This window comes from Carettochelys insculpta, chromosome 2, assembly GCF_033958435.1.
Source record: "Carettochelys insculpta isolate YL-2023 chromosome 2, ASM3395843v1, whole genome shotgun sequence".
NCBI lineage: Eukaryota > Metazoa > Chordata > Testudines > Carettochelyidae > Carettochelys > Carettochelys insculpta.
This window is the reverse complement of record NC_134138.1, coordinates 41,536,372-41,559,840: the sequence shown is the minus strand read 5'-3', so window position 1 is coordinate 41,559,840 and position 23,469 is coordinate 41,536,372. Positions and strand designations below refer to the sequence as shown.

The window sequence follows — 23,469 nt, the reverse complement described above, 5'->3', positions numbered from 1 at the left end:
ATCTTGCCGGACGCTCTCAACTCTTGAGATTCCCAGATAGGAGAAGCAGGGGTTCACTTCCTTGAACTGCTGGGAGCTTGAGCCTTGTCCTTTGAAATATTTGTATGAGACCCTGTGGCAAAGGTCTTGTCAGAGGGTTGTAAAAACTTCTCTAAGGGAATCACTTTCAGCCAAAGCGCTCTGTCACATTTTAAGTTGTTGGAATGGGGATTATTTTTGGGGTATATGCCTTTCCTCTAGGCACTGGACACAGGACAAATGGCCTCGCAGCATGAATCACTTTTTTTTTTTTTTAATTTGTGAAAGCCCAGCATTTTGATGCTGAAACCACAGTAACCTAAGGGGCCACGGTGTGAGGAGAGGGAAGGAGGGGTTGTGTTAGATTAGGAAGTTAAATGAAATTGGTAAGGGGAGAAGTCATTTGTCTTTTTCTTGTGTTTCTTAAGGTGAAGAGTTGCACTTCCTGAAGGTTCCATCTGCTGCAGAGGACGGCAGAGAAGAAAACAGAGGGCACTGCACCACATGCACATCAAATGGGTGCCTAAAGCACCACGAGACAGCTACTGCACGTGTGGCATGGCCAGGCACTACTAGTGAAAAATCTCCGATCAGAAGCACGAGGATGCACCAACACCTAGAGAAAAGTGCCCACAGGTTCACCACTTGAAGAATACACATTTAGTAGGTGGCATAGCCCCCACCTCCCCACATGCCTTAGAGTTCCTGTAATGGTACAGTAATCCCTCAAATTACGCGAGGGTTGCATTCCCATGCATAACTCAAAATTTTGTTTGGGGGGGAGGGCAGCAATTTTTTTCCCCAGCCAAATGCACATTCTGCAGCCTGGGAAGCAGCAGTGGCACATAGAGCCCTTTTTGAAAGGTGAATCCTGAGGCAGTGGGGGGCTGCATTCAGGAGAGTTAAACCTGGCAGTGGGTTAGAGCTGTGGGAGCAGGACAGTGGGGTTAAGCTTGGGGTGGGTTACGGCTATAGGGAGGTGGAGTTGAGCCAAGGCTGCACGTCCCTGTGGGCTGGGGGGAGGGGGCAGGGGGGTGTTGAGTTGGAGCCGCATGCACTGGGGGGTGGGAGGAGTGAACAAGAGCTGCGCGCGCACGTGTGCGCGTGCGAGGGGTGAGCCAGAGCTGTGCATGGTGGGTGGGTGTGTGTGTGTGAGAGAGCATGTGCGGGCGCCAGGGGGTGTTGAACCAGGGCCATGGGGGACTGGAGAGGCTGAGCAAGATTTTCAGTTGCACTTAACTCACATTAATGCAAGTTAAGCGCAACTCAAAATCGTGCATTTTGAGGGATTACTGTATAACAAATATGTTTTTTCTATAATTATATTGAGAGGCCTGAGTCCTTCCTCTGAAGCCAGAATGAAGAGCAGCAGCCATTAATTGTAAAGCCAGGACTCTCAAACTCACATCCCATCTAAATTTCATTACAATAGTGTCACACCAGGCTATTAGAAGAAGCCCCAATCCTAATGGCACCTGCTGTCACCAGATAACACAGATCTCAAGATGGGTAGACAGAACTTAGTTAACAGCATCGTCTGCCAAGAAACTACTTATCAATAGCTGAGACTGTGGAATTCTCATTCCATGATTGTCCTCACTTTCCTACTGTTGGTCTGTATGGTCTCTCTCTGGTTTGTAATGGTTTCTGTCTGCTGCATAATTAATTTTACTATACGTAAATCAACTACAGTGGTGGGGTATGAGTGGTTCGGTAGTTCTGTTATCGTAGGTTATCATTGGTTAGTAAAATTATACTAAAATAATTGGTCAAGGTATAGCTAAGCAGGACACAAGTTTCACTACTTAAACTGGGATCCATGAAGAAAAAATAGCAGGAAAGGAAAGAGGTAGAAAGGCAGGAAGGAGGAGGAAAAAGACCTGGAAAAAGAACTCATCCCCACGACACAGCATAAGGCCAGAGCTGCCAGGACTCCACTGCATAACCATGAGGTGCAGGAAGCAACATCCAGAAAGACTGACTTTGTCTGGCCGACAGGGTAAGTCTGCCTGCTCTTATCAGGATTGGTGAGCATGACATTGTGCGCTTAGCATGTGTTCTGCTTGCTTGGTAATTTTTGGTAAGTAGAGAATAAGTATATTACTGTGTAAGGCTTTTTCAGTAGCTCAGATTCTGCATCCCCACAGCAAGTTATGCCCTGAGCACTAGAAATTGGGTAAAGTTGGGAGTTTAAATTAACAGGGTCATGCCTTGAGCCCTAGGAACTGGAGTAAAGGTGTGTGTGCGCCCCTGAAACGTGAAAAGGATAAATAGGCTGGACTCAATGGCTTTTTTAGGTCTCTTCCACAGCTCTATTGTTCTATGATTCTATGAAATGTGTGGGTGACATTCCAGGAGACACTGAGGTTCCCCAGTGCAAAATGCTGCCCCGGAAATGCAGCTTTGCATAATGCTCACTATAGGACCATGGCACCTACACATCTGCAGCCACTTACTAACTTTTTGCTATTGTTATTGTTATCCTTTAAACTAGAAACTCTTCTTGTTGATACACAGGACAAACTCATAGGTCACAACACTTCAATTTATGAATACCTGGCTAGCGTAGTTGTACTTTTTGAAAAATATTAGCGACAAAATGTTGTACGCAAATAAAGTGATAGGTAGAATTAATTACTAAACCCAGATCAGAAAACAGCATTAAATTCCTAGAACAATCCATAAACAGAACTGTTTCACTCTATTACTTATATTGCAATGAACTAATATTAACTAATCATCACAACACAGCTATGAAGTATGGATTATTACCCCATTTCACACCAGGAAATGTTAACGGATCTCTTTAAGGCCAGCCAAAGCTTTAGTATGGAAAAGAAAGCAGGAGATACTGGCTTGTGCTATATGACCTCCTGCCAAAGATATATATTGTCAGCAGTTTTGTGACAACTCTGAGAATTACCGTTTCTTGGGATCTTTGATGTAAGTGTCTATTAGCAAACTATACATCTCGGAGTGAACATTCTCAATTAAAATCTGAAAGCCGTAGAAACAGCGAGCCTCGGGGATTTGCACTTCCTGGCTGAAACGCTCCACCTTCCAAAAAAAAAGAAAAAAAGCCAGTTAGGGTATTAACACTATCTGAGAAAGTATTTTCATGCCCTCCATGCCAATAGCTAGCAGATTATGGAATTATGCTACGAAAGAGAAAGTGAGTAAAGCTGCTGTACATATCTACTTTATATTTTAGAAAGTTTGTGTGTGTGTATGTGTCCATCTGAGTCCATTCAAGAACAAACCAGTAAGACCACCAGGTTTGGTATGCAGCTTCCTCTTATAACTTATAGGAAGATCAGGGTTTGATCGTACCAGGACATCATGACACACATGGAATATGACAGTTTCTCAAACAGAAAGGAAGCGAGCGGTAGCAAGAAACCCTCGATTTTACAGACCCTGATTTAGCAGGCTTTGGGAACAACAGACGTCCCCCCCATTGCTCCGAAGTGTGTTGGGGTTAGTAAACTCACCACCCACCAAAATGAAAAAAATAAAGGACTTACCACCGGTACAGCCTGGAGGAGCCACCATCTCCTCCGCCAGAACTGTCATGTGTGTATGGGGGCTCCAGTGGCGGCTCCTCCAAGCTGTGCGATGGCCCCTCCAGCTGCATGTGGCGAAGGGGCTCCAGCCGCGTGGCAGGGTGTCTTCAGCCAGCTCCAGCCACGTGGCGGGGCACCTTCAGCTGCATGCAGTGAGGCAGCTCCAGCTGTATGGCAGAATGCCTCCAGCCACATGCGTTGAAGCAGCTGCAGCTGCGCAGCCAGGCATTTGTCCGCATGCGGTGAGGTTCCTCTGGCTGCAAGGCAGCAGCATCCATGCAGCCAGGTGCCTCCAGCCGTGTGCAGCAAAGCAGTTCTGGCCACACGGCCGTGAACCTCCGGCCACACGGCCGTGAACCTCCGGCCACACGGCCGTGAACCTCCGGCCACACGGCCGTGAACCTCCAGGTATGTGCGGCAAAGTGGCTCCGGCCACGCAGGGGGGAGCCTGCAGCTGCATGGCTGGGCACCTCCAGCCACATGTGGCAAAGGGGCTCCAGCCACACAGTGGGGTGCCACCAGTTGCGTGCGGCAAGGCACCTCTGGCCACACAGCAGGGCGCCTCCAGCTGCACTGCTGGGCATCTCCAATGACAGGGCAGGGTCCCACAGCTTCACTAGTGAGTGGGAAGGAGGTTTGTTTTGGGGCTTTTTTGGATGAAGACTGGGACTGGGGCTTTGGCAGCCTGGAAGGGGAGGGGAGTGGGTGGGCGGGCAGGTAAACCCTCACATATAATGTACCTTTGGTAATAGCGGACAACCTTCCTGTGCGCCCCACCCCCATTAATCCATTATATCAAGGGTTTACTGTACTACACAATGACCACAAGGCAGCAGCAGGCAAGGACACCCCCACTGCCCCCAGGGAGCAATACTGGCAACTGGGCAGTACAGACCCACCACCCCAGGGAGCAACCGCTGGTCACCCCCATCCCTTGCTCTTGGCCTCTGCACACTTCCTAAACCCTGCCCTGACTCCAGTACCCCGATTCTTTCCCAAGAGCCACTCACTCCTAGCCCTGACTCCTGCACCCCGCAAGTCCTGAAGGACCTGAGCAACACCTGATAAAACTTTTAGTAGCTAAAAACTTCAAATTACACAAAAACCTCAGGATTTTGGTTTAATATTAAGTAAAATGAACAAGTATTTCCTATAGTCTTTGTACGTCAAAGAATGTGTGTCTCTTTCTCCTACTATAACGACTGAATTCCCTAAATGTGTGCCAGAAGTTACACACGCACAAGGCCCAGGATGGGCCATTTTTAGTCCTACATCACTGATGGTTTAAGGTCAGATATCTTGCAGCCCATCATGACAACAGCTGGCAAGCAGATCCATCACTTCCTTGTAGATGGGGCAGTGATATCCCCCAACAAGACAACTTAGTAAACATAGATCCTTAGAACTGATTTTAATGATATAAGAAATACTGGCCAGAACATCGCAGTATACACCCACAGTGTTTTAAAGGTGTTGTGGTAGGGAGAGATTATGAGATTTTAACCAATCCATGGAGAAAAACTGACACCAATCAATAGAGAAGTTCATCGTATCTTCCTTTCCTAATAACCTAAAAAAAATGAACAATCTACTGGAAGGAAGGACTTAAAGACTGTTTCCAGGAACGGAGTGGTTGGAATCTTTGAGCTCATACTAACGTGGTCCTAATTTATCTTAAATAAGGGCCCAAGGAGAACAGATTGCTCAGACGTCTACACAAAAGCAAGACTGTGTGTCAGAGAAAATGCAACATAAATGAAAAAGTGTAAATAATTATCACTTGATTACACTAAGTCAAAACTGAAATGAAAAGTTTTAGGTAGCCAGATGAAAGATAACTCACGACTCATGGGTTCATTTTAAAGACGCCTTACCAAATTTTCATTTACAATTCCATCGCTGGCTGCAAAAAAAGCCAGGACATGGGAAATGAAGTATTTTTCTTCAGATTTCAACTTGTTCCAGTGAGGAAAGTCCTTCGATAAATCAACCTTATGATATAAAAAGCAAGAAAAATACAGTATTATATTTTATATTGAGAACTCTTGAAGAAAATATAAAGCTTAAACAAATCAGTGGCATAGGGAGCTAGTTGAAACCAAAACTGAAAAATGTTCAGAGAATTCTACTACATTTGTAATAGAATTTTTAAAATCAAACAACTTAAGTGAAGAAGTGCAGTACAGTATTGCCACCATAACAAAATGTAATTGCTTTGCATCTTAGAAATTATACATTCCTCTCCTTCCAAAACACCAATACAGATCTTTGGAAACTCAGAGAATATGCACACCATTTAGAGTCTCTGGTATGCCTGATATTATGTGTCCACAAGACAGACAGAGAAGGATTTGGGTTCTTCAACCATGAGACTCTGTTTCAGGAACAAAGGTTGCTAGGAAGAGACAGAATTCACCTAATGAAGAGAGAAAAGAGCATCTTTGTGGGCAGGCTTGCAAACCTAGTGAGGAGGGTTTTAAATTAGGTTCGTTGGGGACAGTGACACAAGCCCTGAGACAAGTGGAGAAGGAGTAGGGAACAACAAAGTAGGATTCCTGGGTGAAGAGAAGAAAGCGAGTCAGTCAGTCACTTTTCTAAGGTGCGTGTACACAAATGAAGGAAGCCGAGGGAACCAACAGGAAGAATTAAAGGCCGCAGCACAGTCAAAGTAGTATGAGATGGTTGGAATAACGAAGACTTGGTGGGATGATTTGCATAACTGGAGCATGGTCATGGAAGGGTATAAACTGTTTAGGAAGGACAGGCGGGGAGAAAAGGAGAAGGAGTTGTGCTCTATGTGAGGAGCGGTACAAATGCTCTAAGCTCCAGCATAGGGAGGGAGAAAAGCCAATTGAGTATCTTCAGATTAAACTTAAAGGCAGAAGCAACAGAGGTGACGTTGTAGTTGGTGTCTGCTCTAGATTGCAAGATCAGGGAGATGAGGTAGAAGAGCATTTTTTTAGACAGCTAAGAGAAGCTTCCAAATCACAGGTCCTGGTTCTCATGGGAGACTTTAATCATCTAGACATTTGTTGGGAGATCAATACAGCAGCACACAGACAATCCATGAAGTTCTTGGGGAATGTTGGGGATAACTTCCTGGTACAAGTGCTGAAGGAACTGACCAGGGGCCATGCGCATCTGGACCTGCTGCTCACAAACAGGGAAGAACTAGTAGGAGAAATAGAAGTGGGTGGCAACATGGGCTGCAGCAACCATGAGATGGTAGATTTCAGGACCCTAACAAAAGGAAGAAGGGTGAGCAGTAAAATATAGACCCTCGGTTTCTAAAGAGCAGACTTCAACTCCCTGAGAGAACTGATGGCCAGGACCCCTTGGGAAACAAAGATGAAGGGGAAGAGAGTTCAGGAGAATTGGAAGTATTTTAAAGAAGTCTTTCTGAAGGCACAGGAACAAACCATCCCACTGCATAGTAAGAAATGCAAATATGGTAGGCAGCCAGCTTGGCTTAACAGGAAAATCCGCGGTCAGCTTAATCTCACAAGTGATGCCTATAAGAAGTGGAAACGGGGACAGTTGACTAAGGAGGAGTATAAATATATGGCTGGAAAACACCAGGCAGTAATCAGGAAAGCAAAAACACTATTGGAACTGCAGCTGGCAAGGGATGTGAAGGGTAACAAGAAAGGTTTCTAACAGGCATGTTAACAATAAGAGAGGGTTATCAGGGAAGGCGTGGGGCCATTACTGCATGAGAGAGGTAACCTAGTGACAGACGACGTAAGAAAAGGTGAAGTACTCAGTGATTTTTTTTGCCTCAGTCTTCACAGACAAGGACAGCTTCCACACAACGGTGCTAGATTATGCAGTATGGGAAGGTGGAGGGCAGCCATCTATGGGGAAGAAATGAGTTAAGAACTACTAGAAAAGACTAGATGTACACAGTTCCAAGGGTCTGGATTTCATGCACCCAAGGGTGCTGAGGGAACTGGCAGACATCATTGCCGAGCCTTTGGTCATTATCTTTGAAGACTCTTGGAGATCGGGAGGAGCATTTTGAGGAGATCTAGAAAAGTTGTTGTTCCTCTCCATTCAGCACTGGTAAGGCCACAGCTGGAGTACTGTGTCCAGTTTTGGGCCCCCCAGTATAGAAAGGATGCAGATGTGCTGGAGCAGGTTTAGTGGAGGGCAATGAAAATGATTAAGAGGCTAGAGCACATGACCCATGAAGAGAAGTTGAGGGATTTGGGCTTATTCAGTTTGCAGAAGAGAAGACTGACAGGTGATTTAATAGCAGTCTTCAACTTCCTGAAGGAGAGATCTAAAGAGGACGGAGAGAAACTATTCTCCGTGGTGTCCAATGGCAGAACAAGGAGCAATGGTCTGAAGTTACAGAAGCAGAGGAATAGGTTGGATATTAGGAAAAACTACTTCACCGGGACGGTGGTGAAGCACTGGAATGTGTTGCCTAGAGAGGTGGTGGAATCTCCATCCCTAGAGGTTTTGAAGGCCCCTGGCTGGGATGACTCAGTTGGGCTCGATCCTGCTTGAAGCAGGGGGCTGGACTCGATGACCTCTTGAGGTCCATTCTGCCCCATGACTCTATGATATTTCTAAGACAAGAATAAAACAATTTACTGTTTGGTAGCACCTGTAATTGATCTACGAACACTTTAGGATGAAAGACATTACAGAAATGAAAAATGATTTTATATACTGAACCATACAGCACCGGAAGTGAATGAACGTTTTCTTGCCATAAAGCAGGATTTCAAAACTTCAACACTGCCTAAAACCAGGGCTCCTTTCCATGTGCCTTTATCAATACAACAATTTGCAAGGAACCTTTAAGATGACAGATTTTCTTTATGTGACATCTAGCAATTGTTGAACAATAAGACAGCATTACATTTGTTCCTCTGTAGGAGAGTGAATCATTGTTGGGGCAAAAACAACAACTTTCTTAGCCAGGGTGATATTTTTCTTTTAAAGCATAGCCTTAGTAAGGTAGGGTCAAATGTGAAAACACAAAAGAGAATGGAAGGAACTGGTATGATAGCTTGCAACTTTTTTCCCCACCCTTCTGGTAAAATAAAGTACCCCTTAAAAAGAAAAAAAGTATCCCTGGACTTCTCTTGCATACCCCTAAGGGGATGCGTACCATCCCTTGAGAAACACGGTTCTAAAGTAATCTGAGGTCTTGATATGAGTGCCATTCAACCTTTCCAGATTATTGTACCCTTATCAGGAGTCACACTTGTTTTGCGTACCACCAAGTTACACCTCACTTCAAAACTACTTACTTACAAAAGCAACACAGAAGACAACCACTTTTGAAAGCTTACTGACTTTCTACCATCTTATTATCAAATAAATTAATTGGAATAGAAATGTTGTACTTACGTTTCAGCATAAGACAAATGCAGCAGTAGAAACAGGTCACTGTCTGAAGGAACTTTTAGATTGTACTGAGTTTATTAGTGTTTTTATGTAGCCTGTTGTAAAAGTAGGCAAATATCTAGATGAGCTAAAGTACCCCTTGGAAGACCTCGATGTACCCCCAAGGGTACATGTACCCCTGGTTGAGAACACTGTGATAGTTAAGTCCAAAAGAGAGATTGCAAAGCATTACAACAGGTACCTCACAAAACTGTGAGATTAGGCAAAAAAAATGGCAAGTTGAATTCAACCATAGAATCATAGAACACTAGGACTGGAAGGGGCCTCAAGAGACCATCGAGTCCAGTGCCCTGCCCCGACGGCAGGACCGACCACTATCTACACCATCCCTGACAGACATCTATCTAATCTGTTCTTAAATATCTCCAGCGAGGGAGATTCCACAACCTCCCGTGGCAACTTATTCCAGTACTTGACCACCCTGACAGTTAGGAACTTTTTCCTAATGTCCAACCTAAACTTCCCTTGCTGCAGTTTAAGTCCATTGCCTCTTGTTCTCTCCTCAGAGGCCAAGAACAACAAGTTTTCTCCCTCCTCCTCATGACACCCTTTAAGATATCTGAAAACCGCTATCATGTCCCCCCTCAATCTTCTTTTTTCCAAGCTAAACAAGCCCAGTTCTTTCAGCCTTTCTTCATAAGTCATGTTCTCCAGACCTTTTATCATTCTAGTTGCTCTTCTCTGGACCTTCTCTAATTTCTCCACATCTTTCTTGAATTGGGGTGCCCAGAACTGGACACAATATTCCAGCTGAGGTCTAACCAGCGCAGAGTAGAGCGGTAGAATGATTTCTCGTGTCTTGTTCACAACACACCTGCTAATGCATCCCAGAATCACGTTTGCTTTTTTTGCAACAGCATCACACTGTTGACTCATATTTAACTTGTGATCTGCTAGAACCCCTAAGTCCCTTTCTGCTGTACTCCTTCCTAGACAGTCTTTTCCCATTCTGTATGTGTGAAACAGATTATTCCTTCCTAAGTGCAGCACCTTACATTTATCTTTATTAAACTTCATCCTGTTTACTTCAGACCATTTCTCTAATTTATCTAGATCATTCTGAATTATGACCCTATCCTCCAAGGTAGTTGCAACCCCTCCCAGCTTGGTATCATCTGCAAACTTAATAAGCGTACTTTCTATGCCAATATCCAAATCATTAATGAAGATATTGAACAGAACTGGTCCCAAAACAGACCCCTGCAGAACCCCACTTGTTATGCTTTCCCAGCTGGATTGAGCACCATTAACAACTACTCTCTGGGTGCGATTAGCCAGCCAGTTATGCACCCACATTATTGCAACGCAATTTAAGTTGGACTTGCCTAGTTTGTCGATAAGAATATTATGCGAGACCGTATCAAATGCTTTACTAGATAACCATGATAACTTGCAAAAGTAATGAAAGTTGGAAAACATAGTCCTAAGTATACATATAAAAAAAAGGGATCTAAATATTCTGTTACCACTCAAGAAAGAGAGAGTCTCGACTCATTGTGGATATTTCTCTGAAAAATATCCACTAAGCGTGCAGTGGCAGTCCAAAAAAAATTAACAATGTTACGAATCATTAGGAAAAGGGTAGATAAGACAGAAATCATATTGCTTCTATATAAATTCACAGTACACCCACACCTTGAATACAATGTGGAGATACGGTTGCCCCATCTCAGAAAAGAGAGGCTATACTGGTACAGAAGAGGGTAACAAAAATCGTTAACTGCGTCTGTACTACATTCCCCTTTCAAAAGGGAAATACAAATGAGGCAGATCAAAAATGCAAATGAAGTGCTGAATTACAAATGTTGTGCTTCATTTGCATAATCTTGCATGACTGCATTTTCAGAAGAGACTTTTTCGAAAGCAAAAACAGCCATGTAGACGAGGTTCCTTCGAAAACAAATCTCATTTTCAAAAAACAAAAAGAATGTCTTTCTATTCTGTTTCAAGAAAAGTTCTTCCAAAATATGGGGTTTATTTTTCAAGGACACCCCATCTACAAGATTGTTTTTGCTTTTGAAAGCCTCTTCTGAAAATGTGAATTGTGAGATTATGCATGTGAAGCACGAGATTTGTAAATCAGCACTTCATTTGCATTTTTTATCTCCCTTATTTGCATTCCTCTTTGAAAAAGGGAACGTAGCATAGACGCAGCCTCAGAGTCTGGAGTGGTTTCTATATGAGGAATGATTAGTAAGATTGGGACTTTGTAGCTTGGAAAAGACAGCCGAGTGGGAAAATAACAGAGGTCTATACAATCTATAACAGAGGTGTGGAGGAGGTAAAGAAAAAAATGTTATTTACTCCTTCACGTAATGCAAGCACTACAGGGAACCTAATGAAATTCATATGTGGCAGATTTAAAAACAAAGAAAAGGAAGTATTTCTTCACACAACAAACAATTCACCCGTGAAACACTTGCCAGAGGATGTTATGAAGGCCAAGACTGTAACAGGTTTCAAAAAAAGAACACAAGTTCACAAAGGATAGGTCCATCAATGGCTATTAGCCAAGATCGGCGGGAATAATGGCCCTTGCCACTGTTTGTCACCTATTTCCATCTTCTGGCAGAGGATGGACCACTTAATGATTACCTTTTCTGTTACTTCCCACTGAAGCAACTAGCACCATAGGCGCTAACCCTGTGATTGCTATGCCTGGCACTGTCCACTGCTGGCAGACAGGATGCTGGGCTAGATGGAAGTTGGTCTGACCCAGTATGGCTGCCATTATGAGAGCATTTCCTCTCTGGTAACTAGTTCAAATACAAACCATGACTCAAACCAAACCTGCAGCCACAGATGAAATAGAATAGATAAAACTATTAGTAATTTCAATGGCTATAAGACTGACCTAGAAGAAACCAAAAATCATTCCTAACCAAGGATGTGTGAAATGAGTCAGTATTTTCAGTCCACTTCCTGGCATTCAGATCTAAATAACAAAAGCCAACTGTACAAAGGGCACTCTTATCATGAATCCAAAGACTGAACAAACATGTAATCTGGACAATCCTCCACCCTTCTAGGTAGCTTCTCAGGGGCACCAGACAGGGGAATGCAGAGAAGCCTGACCTTTGGTTTGTAATGGATATAAGGCATCACCATCCAGGACTGTCCATCCAAAGCTTTTAATGAGAATGAAACATGGTAACTTACAGGTAAGTAGTACCACTAGGTAGAAATGAGTACTTCGTTAATGCAACATGAAATAAACTACAGTAAACCCTCAAAATGCGCAATTTCGAGTTGTGCTTAACTCGCATTAATGCAAGTTAAGCACTACTCCAAATCACGTCCACCCCCAGCCCCGAGCCCTGGCTCAACCCTTGCGGCTCCAGTTCAAAACCCACCCACCCCTCCACTCAAAACCCCAGCCCCCAACCCAGCTCACCCCTTGCATGTGGTTGCAACTCCAGCCCCAGCCCACGACCCCTGCTGTGGCTCAACCCACACTGTGGCCTGACTTACCTGCCAAGCATGGCTCCAGCTCTCCACCTGCTTGCGTGGCTCTGCCTTGACACCCACACCCCAGCTCAAACCCCCGCCCCAGTTCAATCCCCCCCACGCACGGCTCCAGCTCAACTCCACTGCCCCCACCACTGCTCCCCTCCATGGCCTGCCGGGGTTAACCCTCCCCAGCTGACCCCCCAGCCCCAGGACTTACCGTTCAAGAGGAGATCAGGTGTTCCTACTGCTCACCAAGCTGCAGAATGCACTTTCCATAGGAGAAGCCCCTCGACTTACGCAAAATTTGAGTTATGCGAGGGGGCACATGAATGCAACCCTTGCATATTTCAAGGGACTACTATACATATATCTTTAACAGTTGTCACTGTTTACAATCATCTGCCTGAAAAATAAATAGTGCGTAACACTTCCATAGATCTCAAAACATTTTTACAAGTGAGGAAACTTAGGCAGAGAGTGTTTAAGTGTCCCATCACAGGCCACATGCAGCAAGTCAGCTGCAGAGCCTGCAATAAAAGTCAGCTCTACTCTTCGGCCTTGTCCACTGGACCACACTGTTACCTTAAGATATCTCAATGCACACTGGCAGAGAGTCCACCTCTGTAACTCACATCAGATCTGACATGTTCACTATGGCCAACAAACTTATATGTATCCAAAAGGTGTTTTGTAAGCAATGTTCCTTGTAAGACGGGCACTTGTGCAGCTGCTCAAGAGATTCAAATGCCACCCAGCTGATGAGCAGAATGCCCGCAGCTAGGTTGTTTGTTTCTACTTGTGATGCACGTGACTCAGTACACACAAAAAATTATTCTGCATGTAGATGGAAAAAATGCACACATGGATGACAACATTTGAAGAAACATTGCGTATGAGGTATAACATTTAAATCTAGATGGAGATACTATAATATGGGTACATAACTGGATAAACATTCCCAGCAAGCAGTTATCAATGGCTCAGTCAAGCTGGAAAGAAATAGTGAGTGGTATTCAGCAGAGAGCAATTTGGGACAGTTACTGTTCAATATTTTCATAAATTGTATAGATAATGGCAAAAAGGTACACTTATATCATTTGTGGATTATACCAAGATGAAAGGGATTACAAGTGCTTTGGAGCATAGGATTATAATTCCAAATGATCTGGAGAAACAGTCTGGAGGTAAACAGTATGAAATTCAATAAGTACAAATGCAAAGTAATTGTGTAAAAGTGAAATGTGAGTCTTCAGCACACCTAACAGGCTGATGTGTGTATGACCTCTTCGGTAGCAGCACACAATTTCTGTGAGCAACACAGTAAGAGGGACTGAATGTTAAAGTGACACATCTTGGGGGTCTACTAAGTGTTAACTGCATGGGCAAAATTTAGTTCAGCACAGTCTCAATGAATTTGCAGGTGACGTGGACAGACCAGAGTGGTGGGGAGCTGACAGTATAATCTCCAACAACAGCTCACTCTAGCTGAGGCAAAAAGAGAACACAGTGGTTTATGGTTCTGGGTGTCCTGAACAGAATATCACACTCACCTCTTCTGCTGTCCAGAAGGACGCTTGTGCCTTTTTATACATTTTCCACATATCTGGGTATTGGAGTGGGAAGATGACAAATCTACGAGGATTTTTTCTGAGAATAGGTTCTTCATTTGGTTTGAAGTCATTTTCAATAGCACATGAAGAGAAACCCTAAAGGAAAAGCAGCATCATTTCACGGGATTATTCCATTACAACTCCACCACTTACTTTCTTTCTAAATAATTAATCTGAGAAAAAATTAAAAAATTCGTTTGAATTAAATCACTGAGATATGCACATGCCTGAACCAAGTAACTGCAGGACCTTCTGCTATAACCACTTCTCTTCTGTCCGCCATCTCTGCTATTTATTGCCATAACTTGTTTTTGTCTTTTTGCCCAGGTCTATGTAGAACAATTTTGAGTGTTGTAAATTAGTAAGTAAAACCACCAGAAACCTGCCTCATACTAGGTGCAGCAATGCCAGGATATGTCTGATTCTTCACTACAAATAGAAGTCTCTGTGCAATATGCTGGGGAAATCCAACACGCACATACAAAAAAAAGAGATCTCACTCACACTTAATTGGGGACACCAGGACCCCGGAGTCTGGCTACAGGTCTAGAGCACAAGAACACCGGTTACCCCATTGCAGGGGGAAGCCTCAAGCCTCATGCGCCAGATCAAAGTAAGCCACAGGCTTACTCCAATTAACTACTGAAGTTCTGGCAGTTGTTAAGGGAAAATCATTTATATGTCATTTTATATGCATGTTTTAAAGAGTTTGTTCTCTTATCTTAGCACTAGTAGCTAAAGTAGTTGAAGCCTTAGGCCCAGGTCAAGCTAACCTAGGAGGAGTGCTGAAACAACAGCTGCAGAACGGTGAAAACTGCTCGATATGGTGCTAATTGGAAGTTTGCAAATGGGAGATGATAGAAGAATGTAAGGAGCTGAGATAACTGCCTCCTGAAGAAGATCAAACACCCAGCAAACAGACAGTCCTCTCAGCAACAGAACCATCCAATGGAGAAGAGTAAAGACCCCTACTCAAATTACGGAATTGGACTTTGGACAAGGGTATGGGCGGTGTTATAAACTGTAAAGAGTATAATTGCTGGTGATTTCTGGGGGGGCAGGGTCCCTCTCCGGAGGCACCCAGCTTGAGCTGTAATTCTGTACCTCAGTAAAGGATACTTGTGGATTGGACTCTGAACTTGAAATTCTATGGGCTCCTAGAGTCGAGCCCAACACCACACCTGTGAGGGTGAGAGAGTTAAATCTTTCCTTAACACAGTCCTCCCACTGCTGTCACAGCATGCAATCCTTCATCAACCTGTCTGTGTACCTGTGTGCCTTCCACTACCCTGATTTCATCTGATTGGATCTAATCCTTCTGTTTAAATGATGATGGGCAGACACGGGTGCCCCTATTTGATACCAGGAAGTAGTTCGTCATATACCCATTACAACAATCATGCATCCTGGTGCTTCTGTGTGGACCCCTGCATTGCTCCTGGACTTGTCTGCTATCTTTGGAGAGCTGCACATGCATTCTAGCTGGAGAACAGCAAACATCTACAAGACACTGTCAGAGGAAATCACTGCAAGGAGCACTCCCAGATTTGGTCCAAAGAGCCATATGAAAGCAAAGATGCTCTGATAAAGTACAAGACGACAACAGACAATAAGAGAACCAGTAGTTATAACCTTATCACTTTTCCCCTTCTATTAGCAGTGGATAGCTTTTTTTGTTGTTGTTATTGTTGCACACACCACCACCTGACCCCAAGCATTTGGTTATTATACAAGAATTCCATATGGACAGCTACCCTGGAAATGCTGTGGTGGACAGCTCAGCAAGGAAGTATTACACAGTGTAATAGAATACAGCTGAACAATAGGATTTAAACAAAATTTTCTGATACTAGCTATGCACTGCAATGCTGAATGAAGCTGATAGCCCTTCTCACCCTGCTCAACTTTTAAACACAACCATGCCCCACTCAAAATAGCATTCACAACAAAATCTTAAAACTGTACTTTTTTTTAGTTCCCTGAAGTATAAAAATCTCACAACTATTCATACCACAGCCATCAAAAAAGATCAAACACGTTGTATGGCAAGCACATTTATAGTAGCAGGACACAGAAACAAACAAAACAGTTGAAATTTTATTTCACATCAGTTTTGCCAATGCAGAGAGATTAAGATATGTTAAATTTTTGGATGTAACATTGCCAAAATCAGCTTATTAAAAGCATTACACAATGCAGAGATTTCAAGGTGCAAGATATTACCTCCCCCACCCTGTCTAGAGATTAAGGCATTTTAAATAATTTCCTCAACACCGGTAATGTTGACTGAAACAAATTACAGTTTGAACCTCTCTAGTCCAGCACTCTTGGGACCTGACCAGTGCTGAATGACAGAATTTGCTGAACCATGGGAAGTCAATATAGTCTAGCAGCATTACCAACGCCTCTACTTCTTACTGGGCTCTTGGAAGACATTTAGGGGTAAATTACAGCTAAACAACAGCACAGAACACTGAGAGCCAAGACTGGTGGCTGTAAAACAAACTTTATGGGACCATGGGAAACTTAGCCACACCCATGATAAGAGGTCCTCCAGCTAACTAAAATCATGCCAGACAATGGATGTTGCTGTATGAGAGCATGTCAGACTAGAAAGATTCAAACTGTACTGAAAAAAAAAATTGTAGTACACGCTACTGATCGACAGGTAGTTAAAGAAAATTTCAGTCAGTGCGTGTTCTATTTTAACATGCGTACTATAAAGCAAAGTACCTCTCAGTGCTGTCAGTAGAGCCAGTATTTTCCTTCCTTTCCAGCACTAGTTAAGAGACACCATCTTGGCAAATAACTTCTTTCCCCCAATTTGCCCATTAGCTTTTTTAATAGTATCCTCCTGTGTCTTCTGGGGACTCACCTCCAGTGTAAGGACAGCCTAACAGGACTGCACATGAAAATACAAACCTGCCCCTTGCTCTCTTCTACCCATCTACTCCAAAATTCCCTACCCTCCTGGCTTTGGTAGACGGGACCTGTATAAGAGGGAAGTAACCTGAAAAATGAAAGAGGAGACCTCAAAGCAAATCACAAGGTGGGAACAGAAGATGAAAAGGATGTTCCAAAACTGTGGGAAAAGTAACATTTTATCTCCATGCCAATGAGGACTAGCTCATCCTTTTTCTAATTTTCCTCGCCACTTGTAAGACCATGACGTGGGCATGTGCGAGCCTTATCTGCTACAATGCAGGCAAGTCTTCAAAGTGGGGGTGGGAGGAGAAACAAGAGATGAAATATTCACAGAAGCAGTGACTGCATCCCAGCAGACAGTCAAAAGGCAGAAGGCCAAAGGGATGGTTTCCCGGAGTAATTCCAAAGACTCGAAAGGGAGCACGTGGCCCTGGCAAAGACTCATGATACAAATAGAAACAGCTTTGCTGGAGCATCTTTTTTGTTACAAAGGTCAAGCACAGCAACAGAATCTTTGGGTTTTGGTGTATTCCTGCATGCTTTTGGGAAGACATCAAAATATAAAGAAATCATAACTCAGTGTCTATAGTGGTCTTCAGAACAAATATATTTCATTATACATTCCTGTAAAGACTTTGAATTTTTAATTATCTGGCATTACAGACCTTTCCAGATCACCTAATGTGAATATTAGTGACTCTTCCATGGTAATCAATCATGCCTTGAAGCACCATGGAGAAATGCCCCTTCCTGTTAACATCCTTTATGATGGTTGGTGGTGAGGGCATTGAAAGCCCATATAAAGGTCAGGGCCCCCATCTGTGCAAAGCTGTTAAACTCCTGTGACTTGAAGATTCAATACATGGTACAGCTACATCTTCATATTACCGGATATCTTCATGAAGAACACCCCATAGATGATCTCCAAACACCAAACTGGCTAGCTACTGATTACTAGCAATTGGAGGTTTGTTAGCTTGTAGATGATGATGGACACATGCATCTCTATGGTAAGGGGAACTCTCATATTAATGTTCTGCTGCTGCAGCTCTGGGGTGAGCTCTGTACATATCTGCAGAAGAGTGGCCCTTTGTCATCCTCAAGTTTTGCTGCCATTGCTTATCCTCCCAGTTGTGCACCAATATCCCAATCGCCAGTCCCTTCTAGCTACTTGGTGCCATAAGTCACACTCTACTGAGAAAAGCTATTCCAAGTACATAATCTGTAGTAGCAGCTGCTTAGTTCCGCAAAGATATAATATTTTCATACTCCTGCTTCTCCACCTGTAGCCATATTGCTACAGCATCCAAAAGCACTAAGACAAATCCATCCAGCTGAAAAACTGCCAATAGATGCGCATCATTCAGTTTGTACTAGTGAATGTGATGACTAGCGTGTTCAGCATTGCATTCTCCATAGTCTGAAAGAGCAACTAGAAAACTGTGCTGGCAAAAAACATGAATTATGGGTTGCCAGGAGAGAAGTCATTAAAATCCCAGAATTCTTGTCACTTCTAGCAGATACCTCACAATGCACAGTGCGAAAAGTCTCAGAGCAGAGAGCTAACCACATTGCACCATAGGCTATCTGCCCAGAATACTGAGTGGTCAATTCATACAAGTGCAGAGTCAGGTGGGCACAATGATTGACAAAGAAAGACCCATAAAAATGGCATACAAAAGCAGGGCAGAGGGACTTCAGTATAGTCAAACTGGTACACTCGGAGCCAACAAACTAATCCAATGTAACATCCCCATGTAGACAGGGCCTTAGCAGCTAATACTAAAACTTAAAATAGAAATGTCACTGTCAGTCTGAAACAGTTATTAAAAAAATCAAATTAGTTTAGGTAGTATACTTTAGTCTTTTCCAAATGTTGTGGTTTTAAAGTCACTTTTTCTTTATTTCTTGAAGTATTTTCCTTCTTTGGGTGAAGAGTGACTAGGCAGGGAGGGGGGAAAAAAAACCACAACACACACATTCACAAAGTACTGGCCTATGCACCAACTAGGCAAAAAGGAAAATTATTACCACCCCTGACACTTTTAAGTGACATTTTAAATGCAACTTGGAAAAACATGACCCATCCACTCCACAGCACAATCCTAAGACAACAGTAGGCAAAAAAAAATGTTTAGAGTGTGTGCATACCAGAACTTACTCTCGTAACTTGAGTCACTCAACAACTCAAAAAACCCATTCCATGAACAACATAAATTTCACCAACCTAAGCACTCATGGGGACAGCATTGTTTCCTGCAGACAGACAATCTCCCACCAACCTAGCTACCTTTGCTTAAGGAGGTAGAGTATTGAAGCCTGTGGGAGAGCTCCCATCCATTGGCATATAGCACCTATCCCAGAAGCATTAGGTTACATCAATGGAGTTGTCATGCAGAGAAGTCCTAAAAGATGCATAAAGTTGACAGAGTGCCCGTTAAGCAACAATCTTCCACCTGAAACATAACAGCTATAACAATAAGTAAAATTAAAAATATAACTCAGAAGTTAGTAATACTTGATCATGCTACAATAATCAAAATTATATATTTCACACTAAATTCACTAAAACATGAACTGAAAAAAAGATATTTTGAAGATTTGTTTATTGTGTTCTGCACTTTAACAGGCCACTGTCAAGACTGCAGAGCAACATTAGTGTTTGAGTATGGACATACAAAATCATCTTCCCAATACAAATTTAATCAACTTCTGTCCTCTCTAATTGCACTGTCATCCTCCTAGACAGCCTGAGAATTGGAGCACCACAAGCTGATTACAGTAGACCCCCAACATACACAGAGGTTGCGTACTTGAGCAACCCCATGTAAGTTAAATTTTGTGTAACTCGGGGGAGCCAGGAAACCTAACAGTGCCGCACCATTGGTTAGTTTTCTGTCTCCTGTGAGTGGCGGGCAGCCAAGAGCTTGGCTCTGGGCTGCCTGCTGCTCCCAGAAGAGGGGAAACTGACCAGCTGCTGTGTTGGTAAGTTTCCCTGCTCCTGTCAGTGGAGGCAATGGAGGCTGGGAAACCTGACAGGCGCCAGCTCCCTGCCATGCATAGTTATGTTAATCCGAGATACACATAACTCGAGTGTGCATATCTCAGGGTTCTACTGTATTGAAAAGGTCCCCCAACAATCTCATTTCATATAATGAGACAATTAGGGCGATTTTCCATTTACCAATAGCCTTTTACTAAAATGAACAAGAAGCTCAGCTGCTTGTTTGGTGCAGAATGGTCCTGTGGTTTAGGGTAATGACCGGGATTAAGAGTTTGATTAAGGAAATGTGTATTTTAAAGAAAGGCCACAATTAGCAAATACAAAGAAAACCTTGAAAATAAGTTACAAGGTTAGAAGAAATAAAGTAGCCTTAAAGAATAACTAATGGCTAAGGGTTAAGATTTTTGTCATATTTATTTATTGTTAGAATAAGTCAGGGATAGGTCACCAATAACAAACAAAAATTCACAGAACCTTGTTACCTGTCCCTCACTTCTACTAAAAATAACTGACAAAATGGAGCTGTGATGGGGATGAGTGCCTGGGCCATGCTGCAGCTGCGAACTGCACCCCGCTCTTTCTTTCAGCAAATAGTTCAAGCCCTGGCACTCTAGTGGGGAGGCAGAAAATGTTTCTGAGGTCTCCAGAAGTTATGGAATGCGATACTTGCACAACATAATCCTGCATTCATTAATGAGCTAAGGAGGAGTTTGCGAAAGAAGGCCTCTGAGCCAGAGGAGTGACTGCAAATGGTTTCAAATAAGACAAAAAGAATATATCCCATGTCTCACCAGTGTTAAAGTCAGTGTGGACCCAAGTGCAATACAAAACCTATTGAAAGAGAGGAGAAAAGGCCTTTGGGAAAAAAGGAATTTATAAATCCAGATTAAGACTAGAAATAGGGGTGAACTACCTCAAACTGGTTTTCAGTTGATTGTCGATAACATCACTTGTTTGTTAAAGGGTATAAAAAGAAAACTCTGACAAGAGTTTATTGCTAAACACCTGCATGACTGTAGTGGAGGCTACAAATATGAGTGCAGGAGTACAAGGAGGGGCTCGGGGCCAAGCCACAGAGGGGGAAGGGTGACCAGAGTTGGACTGCTCTGGCCACAGCAGCAAGGACTGAGGCCAGGCCATGGATGCATTCAGGCTGGACAAGGCTCCTGGGTCAAGCCATCCCTCCTCCTTGGGTGCCACCTGGTTCCCAGCTTCCTACCACTCCTGAGTCTGGGAAACCGCTCCTGTCAGGGGCAGCAGCCTGACTCGCAGCTGCCACCCCGACAGCATCAGTTTCCTGTCAAGGGCATCAGCTGCAAGATCTTCCCCACTCATGTCAGGAGTGGCAGTCATATTAACCCAAAACATGTGCAACTTGATTGCACATCTCTCAAGGGCTTACTGTATATCCAAAGAAAGAATGCTTCAATGAAATTACAGTAAACCCCTGAAATGCATGGGTTCGAGTTGGACTTAACTTGTGTTAACAAGAGCCAAGCACAACTGGAAATTGCTCTGCAGCTATCTACCCACCAGCTGGGGGAAGCCAGGGAGAAGCTGGGAACCAGGCAGCAGCTGGGCTCCCAGCTCCTTCCTGGTGGTGCGAGCTGGGAAACTCTCCAGCACCAGCTGCCCCCAGGGTTCCCAGCTTCCACCTCACTGTGGGAGTCAGGAAACTGACCGGTATTGGTGCTAGTCAATTTCCCAGCTCCTACAAGAGCAGGGGAGCCTGGGACGACGCTGTCATCTGATCCCAGCACTAGCTGGAGCCAGGAAACTGACCAGGGCTGGTGCTCTGGCCAGTTTCCTTGTTACCCCCAGTTGTGTGGGAAATGTGACTTTTGAGGGGTTGGGAGAATACAACCCCACGTAACTCAGGGATCTAGTGTACAGTGAAACAGCAGAAAACACCTCTGTGTCAGCCCAACTCTCACAAACATCCACACAACAGGGAGCAGAACATTAAAGGGCACACCCAAACATCTCCAAGAAGATACAGCTGCAAAAATTACTTTGAGTAATGACTTACGCTTGTTCTACCGTAACAACTTGTGTCGGTATGAGCATGTTGCACGAGCAGGTAGGGGTGTGTGTGTGTGTGTGTGTGTGTGTGTGTGTGTGTGTGTGTGTGTGTGTGTGTGTGTGTGTGTGTGTGTGTGTGTGTGTGTGTGTGTGTGTGTGTGTGTGTGTGTGTGTGTGTGTGTGTGTGTGTGTGTGTGTGTGTGTGTGTGTGTGTGTGTGTGTGTGTGTGTGTGTGTAACGTACACTCCGGCGCGATGCAGTCCTAACTCCGGACATTGACAGTACCACGCTATCTAGTCCCTCTCTCCCCTGCAAAGGCACCGCCTTCACGCAGCGCTCCAGCCGCCCTGCTGCGGCACCGTGAGGGTAGCCAAGCCCCGGAGCCGGAGTGCGCGCTGCACACTATGACCCCAACCAGCCGCACACCACGAGTCGCCGCTCACCGGCCGCCCCGGCCCCGCAAGGACATTTTTAAGCCCCGAGGGTGTCTCGCGGCTGCCTGACGTTTCCCAGCTGCCCTTCGCAGTCACCGCTAAGGGCCGAGCCCGGCGGGGACAACGCGACTTGTCCTCATCTCACGGCTCCAGAGGCTGGGGCGTCACAAGGCGGGCACAGAGCCAGGGACGCCAGCAGCCCCCGCTCACCCCACGCCGCGCCAGAGACAGGCGCTGCCCCGAGCCGCTTTCTTTACGGAGATCCCGACGGGGCGACACCCCCGCCCACGGCTCTAGGCCGAGGGGGGGAGGGGGTCATGCAGCTGAACCCGACGCGGCCGGGCCATGCACTCCGGCAGCTCTTACCCGCCCCGGCATAGCGGTCTCTTGCGGCGGAGCACAAGCGGGTCTCTCGCTCATGGCGCGCAACTGCGCCACCGGCCGGAAAGACGCACTGCGGTGCAGCTAAAGCGTTACAAACGGCTCGGCCACCCTCCGAGTTGGGAGCATGCGCGTGCCCCGCGAGCATGCTCAGTGAGCTCGCCAGGAGCCGCTGGCCGCCCTTGGGCGGGAAGTCCGTCCGGCTGTGCGCGGGGGCGGGGCCGAGGCGCGAAGGGGCCTGAGCGCGCTGGGCGGGGAGCGTCGGGAAGGTAGTGGGTGCCCGCGGGCCAGACGGTCTGTAAGACTTGGCTCGGGTTTCCCTTTGGCAGAGCGGTGCAGTTCGGGCTGGGGTCAGGTGTCGTGTCCCCCCCCGCCACTGCGGGCAGGAAGCTGCCAACCCAGGGGAGTCCGTGAAATATGTCCCTCCCTCAGGGACAGCCTGCGGCCCAGGCCTCCCTCAGTAACCGACGCGTTACGCACCGTTGGAGCGCTCTGCTGCTGAGCGCGCGACTAACGCTGCTCCGTAACGGCCCGAGGCTCAGCGGAGTGGCTGCAGCCCGAGCTCCAGCTCCAGCTCCAGCTCCAGCTCCAGCCCCAGCCCCAGCGGGCGCGTGCCAGAGGAAACAGGTAAAAAAGCTTTG

The 23,469-nt window shown here is 45.0% G+C and overlaps 1 protein-coding gene across 1 annotated transcript in view; it reads right to left on the bottom strand.

Moving 5' to 3' along the window:
* RRM2B (ribonucleotide reductase regulatory TP53 inducible subunit M2B) overlaps positions 1-22,934 on the bottom strand; it is a 42,749-nt gene extending 19,815 nt beyond the window's left edge. The window contains exons 1-4 of the mRNA XM_074986832.1: positions 22,814-22,934; positions 14,003-14,158; positions 5,456-5,572; positions 2,942-3,075 (exon numbers count right to left, since the gene is read on the bottom strand). Coding sequence (XP_074842933.1) covers positions 2,942-3,075; positions 5,456-5,572; positions 14,003-14,158; positions 22,814-22,867 — 461 coding nt within the window. The 5' untranslated portion in view covers positions 22,868-22,934. The remainder of the gene's footprint in view (positions 1-2,941; positions 3,076-5,455; positions 5,573-14,002; positions 14,159-22,813) is intronic.
* Positions 22,935-23,469: the final 535 nt, after the last annotated feature.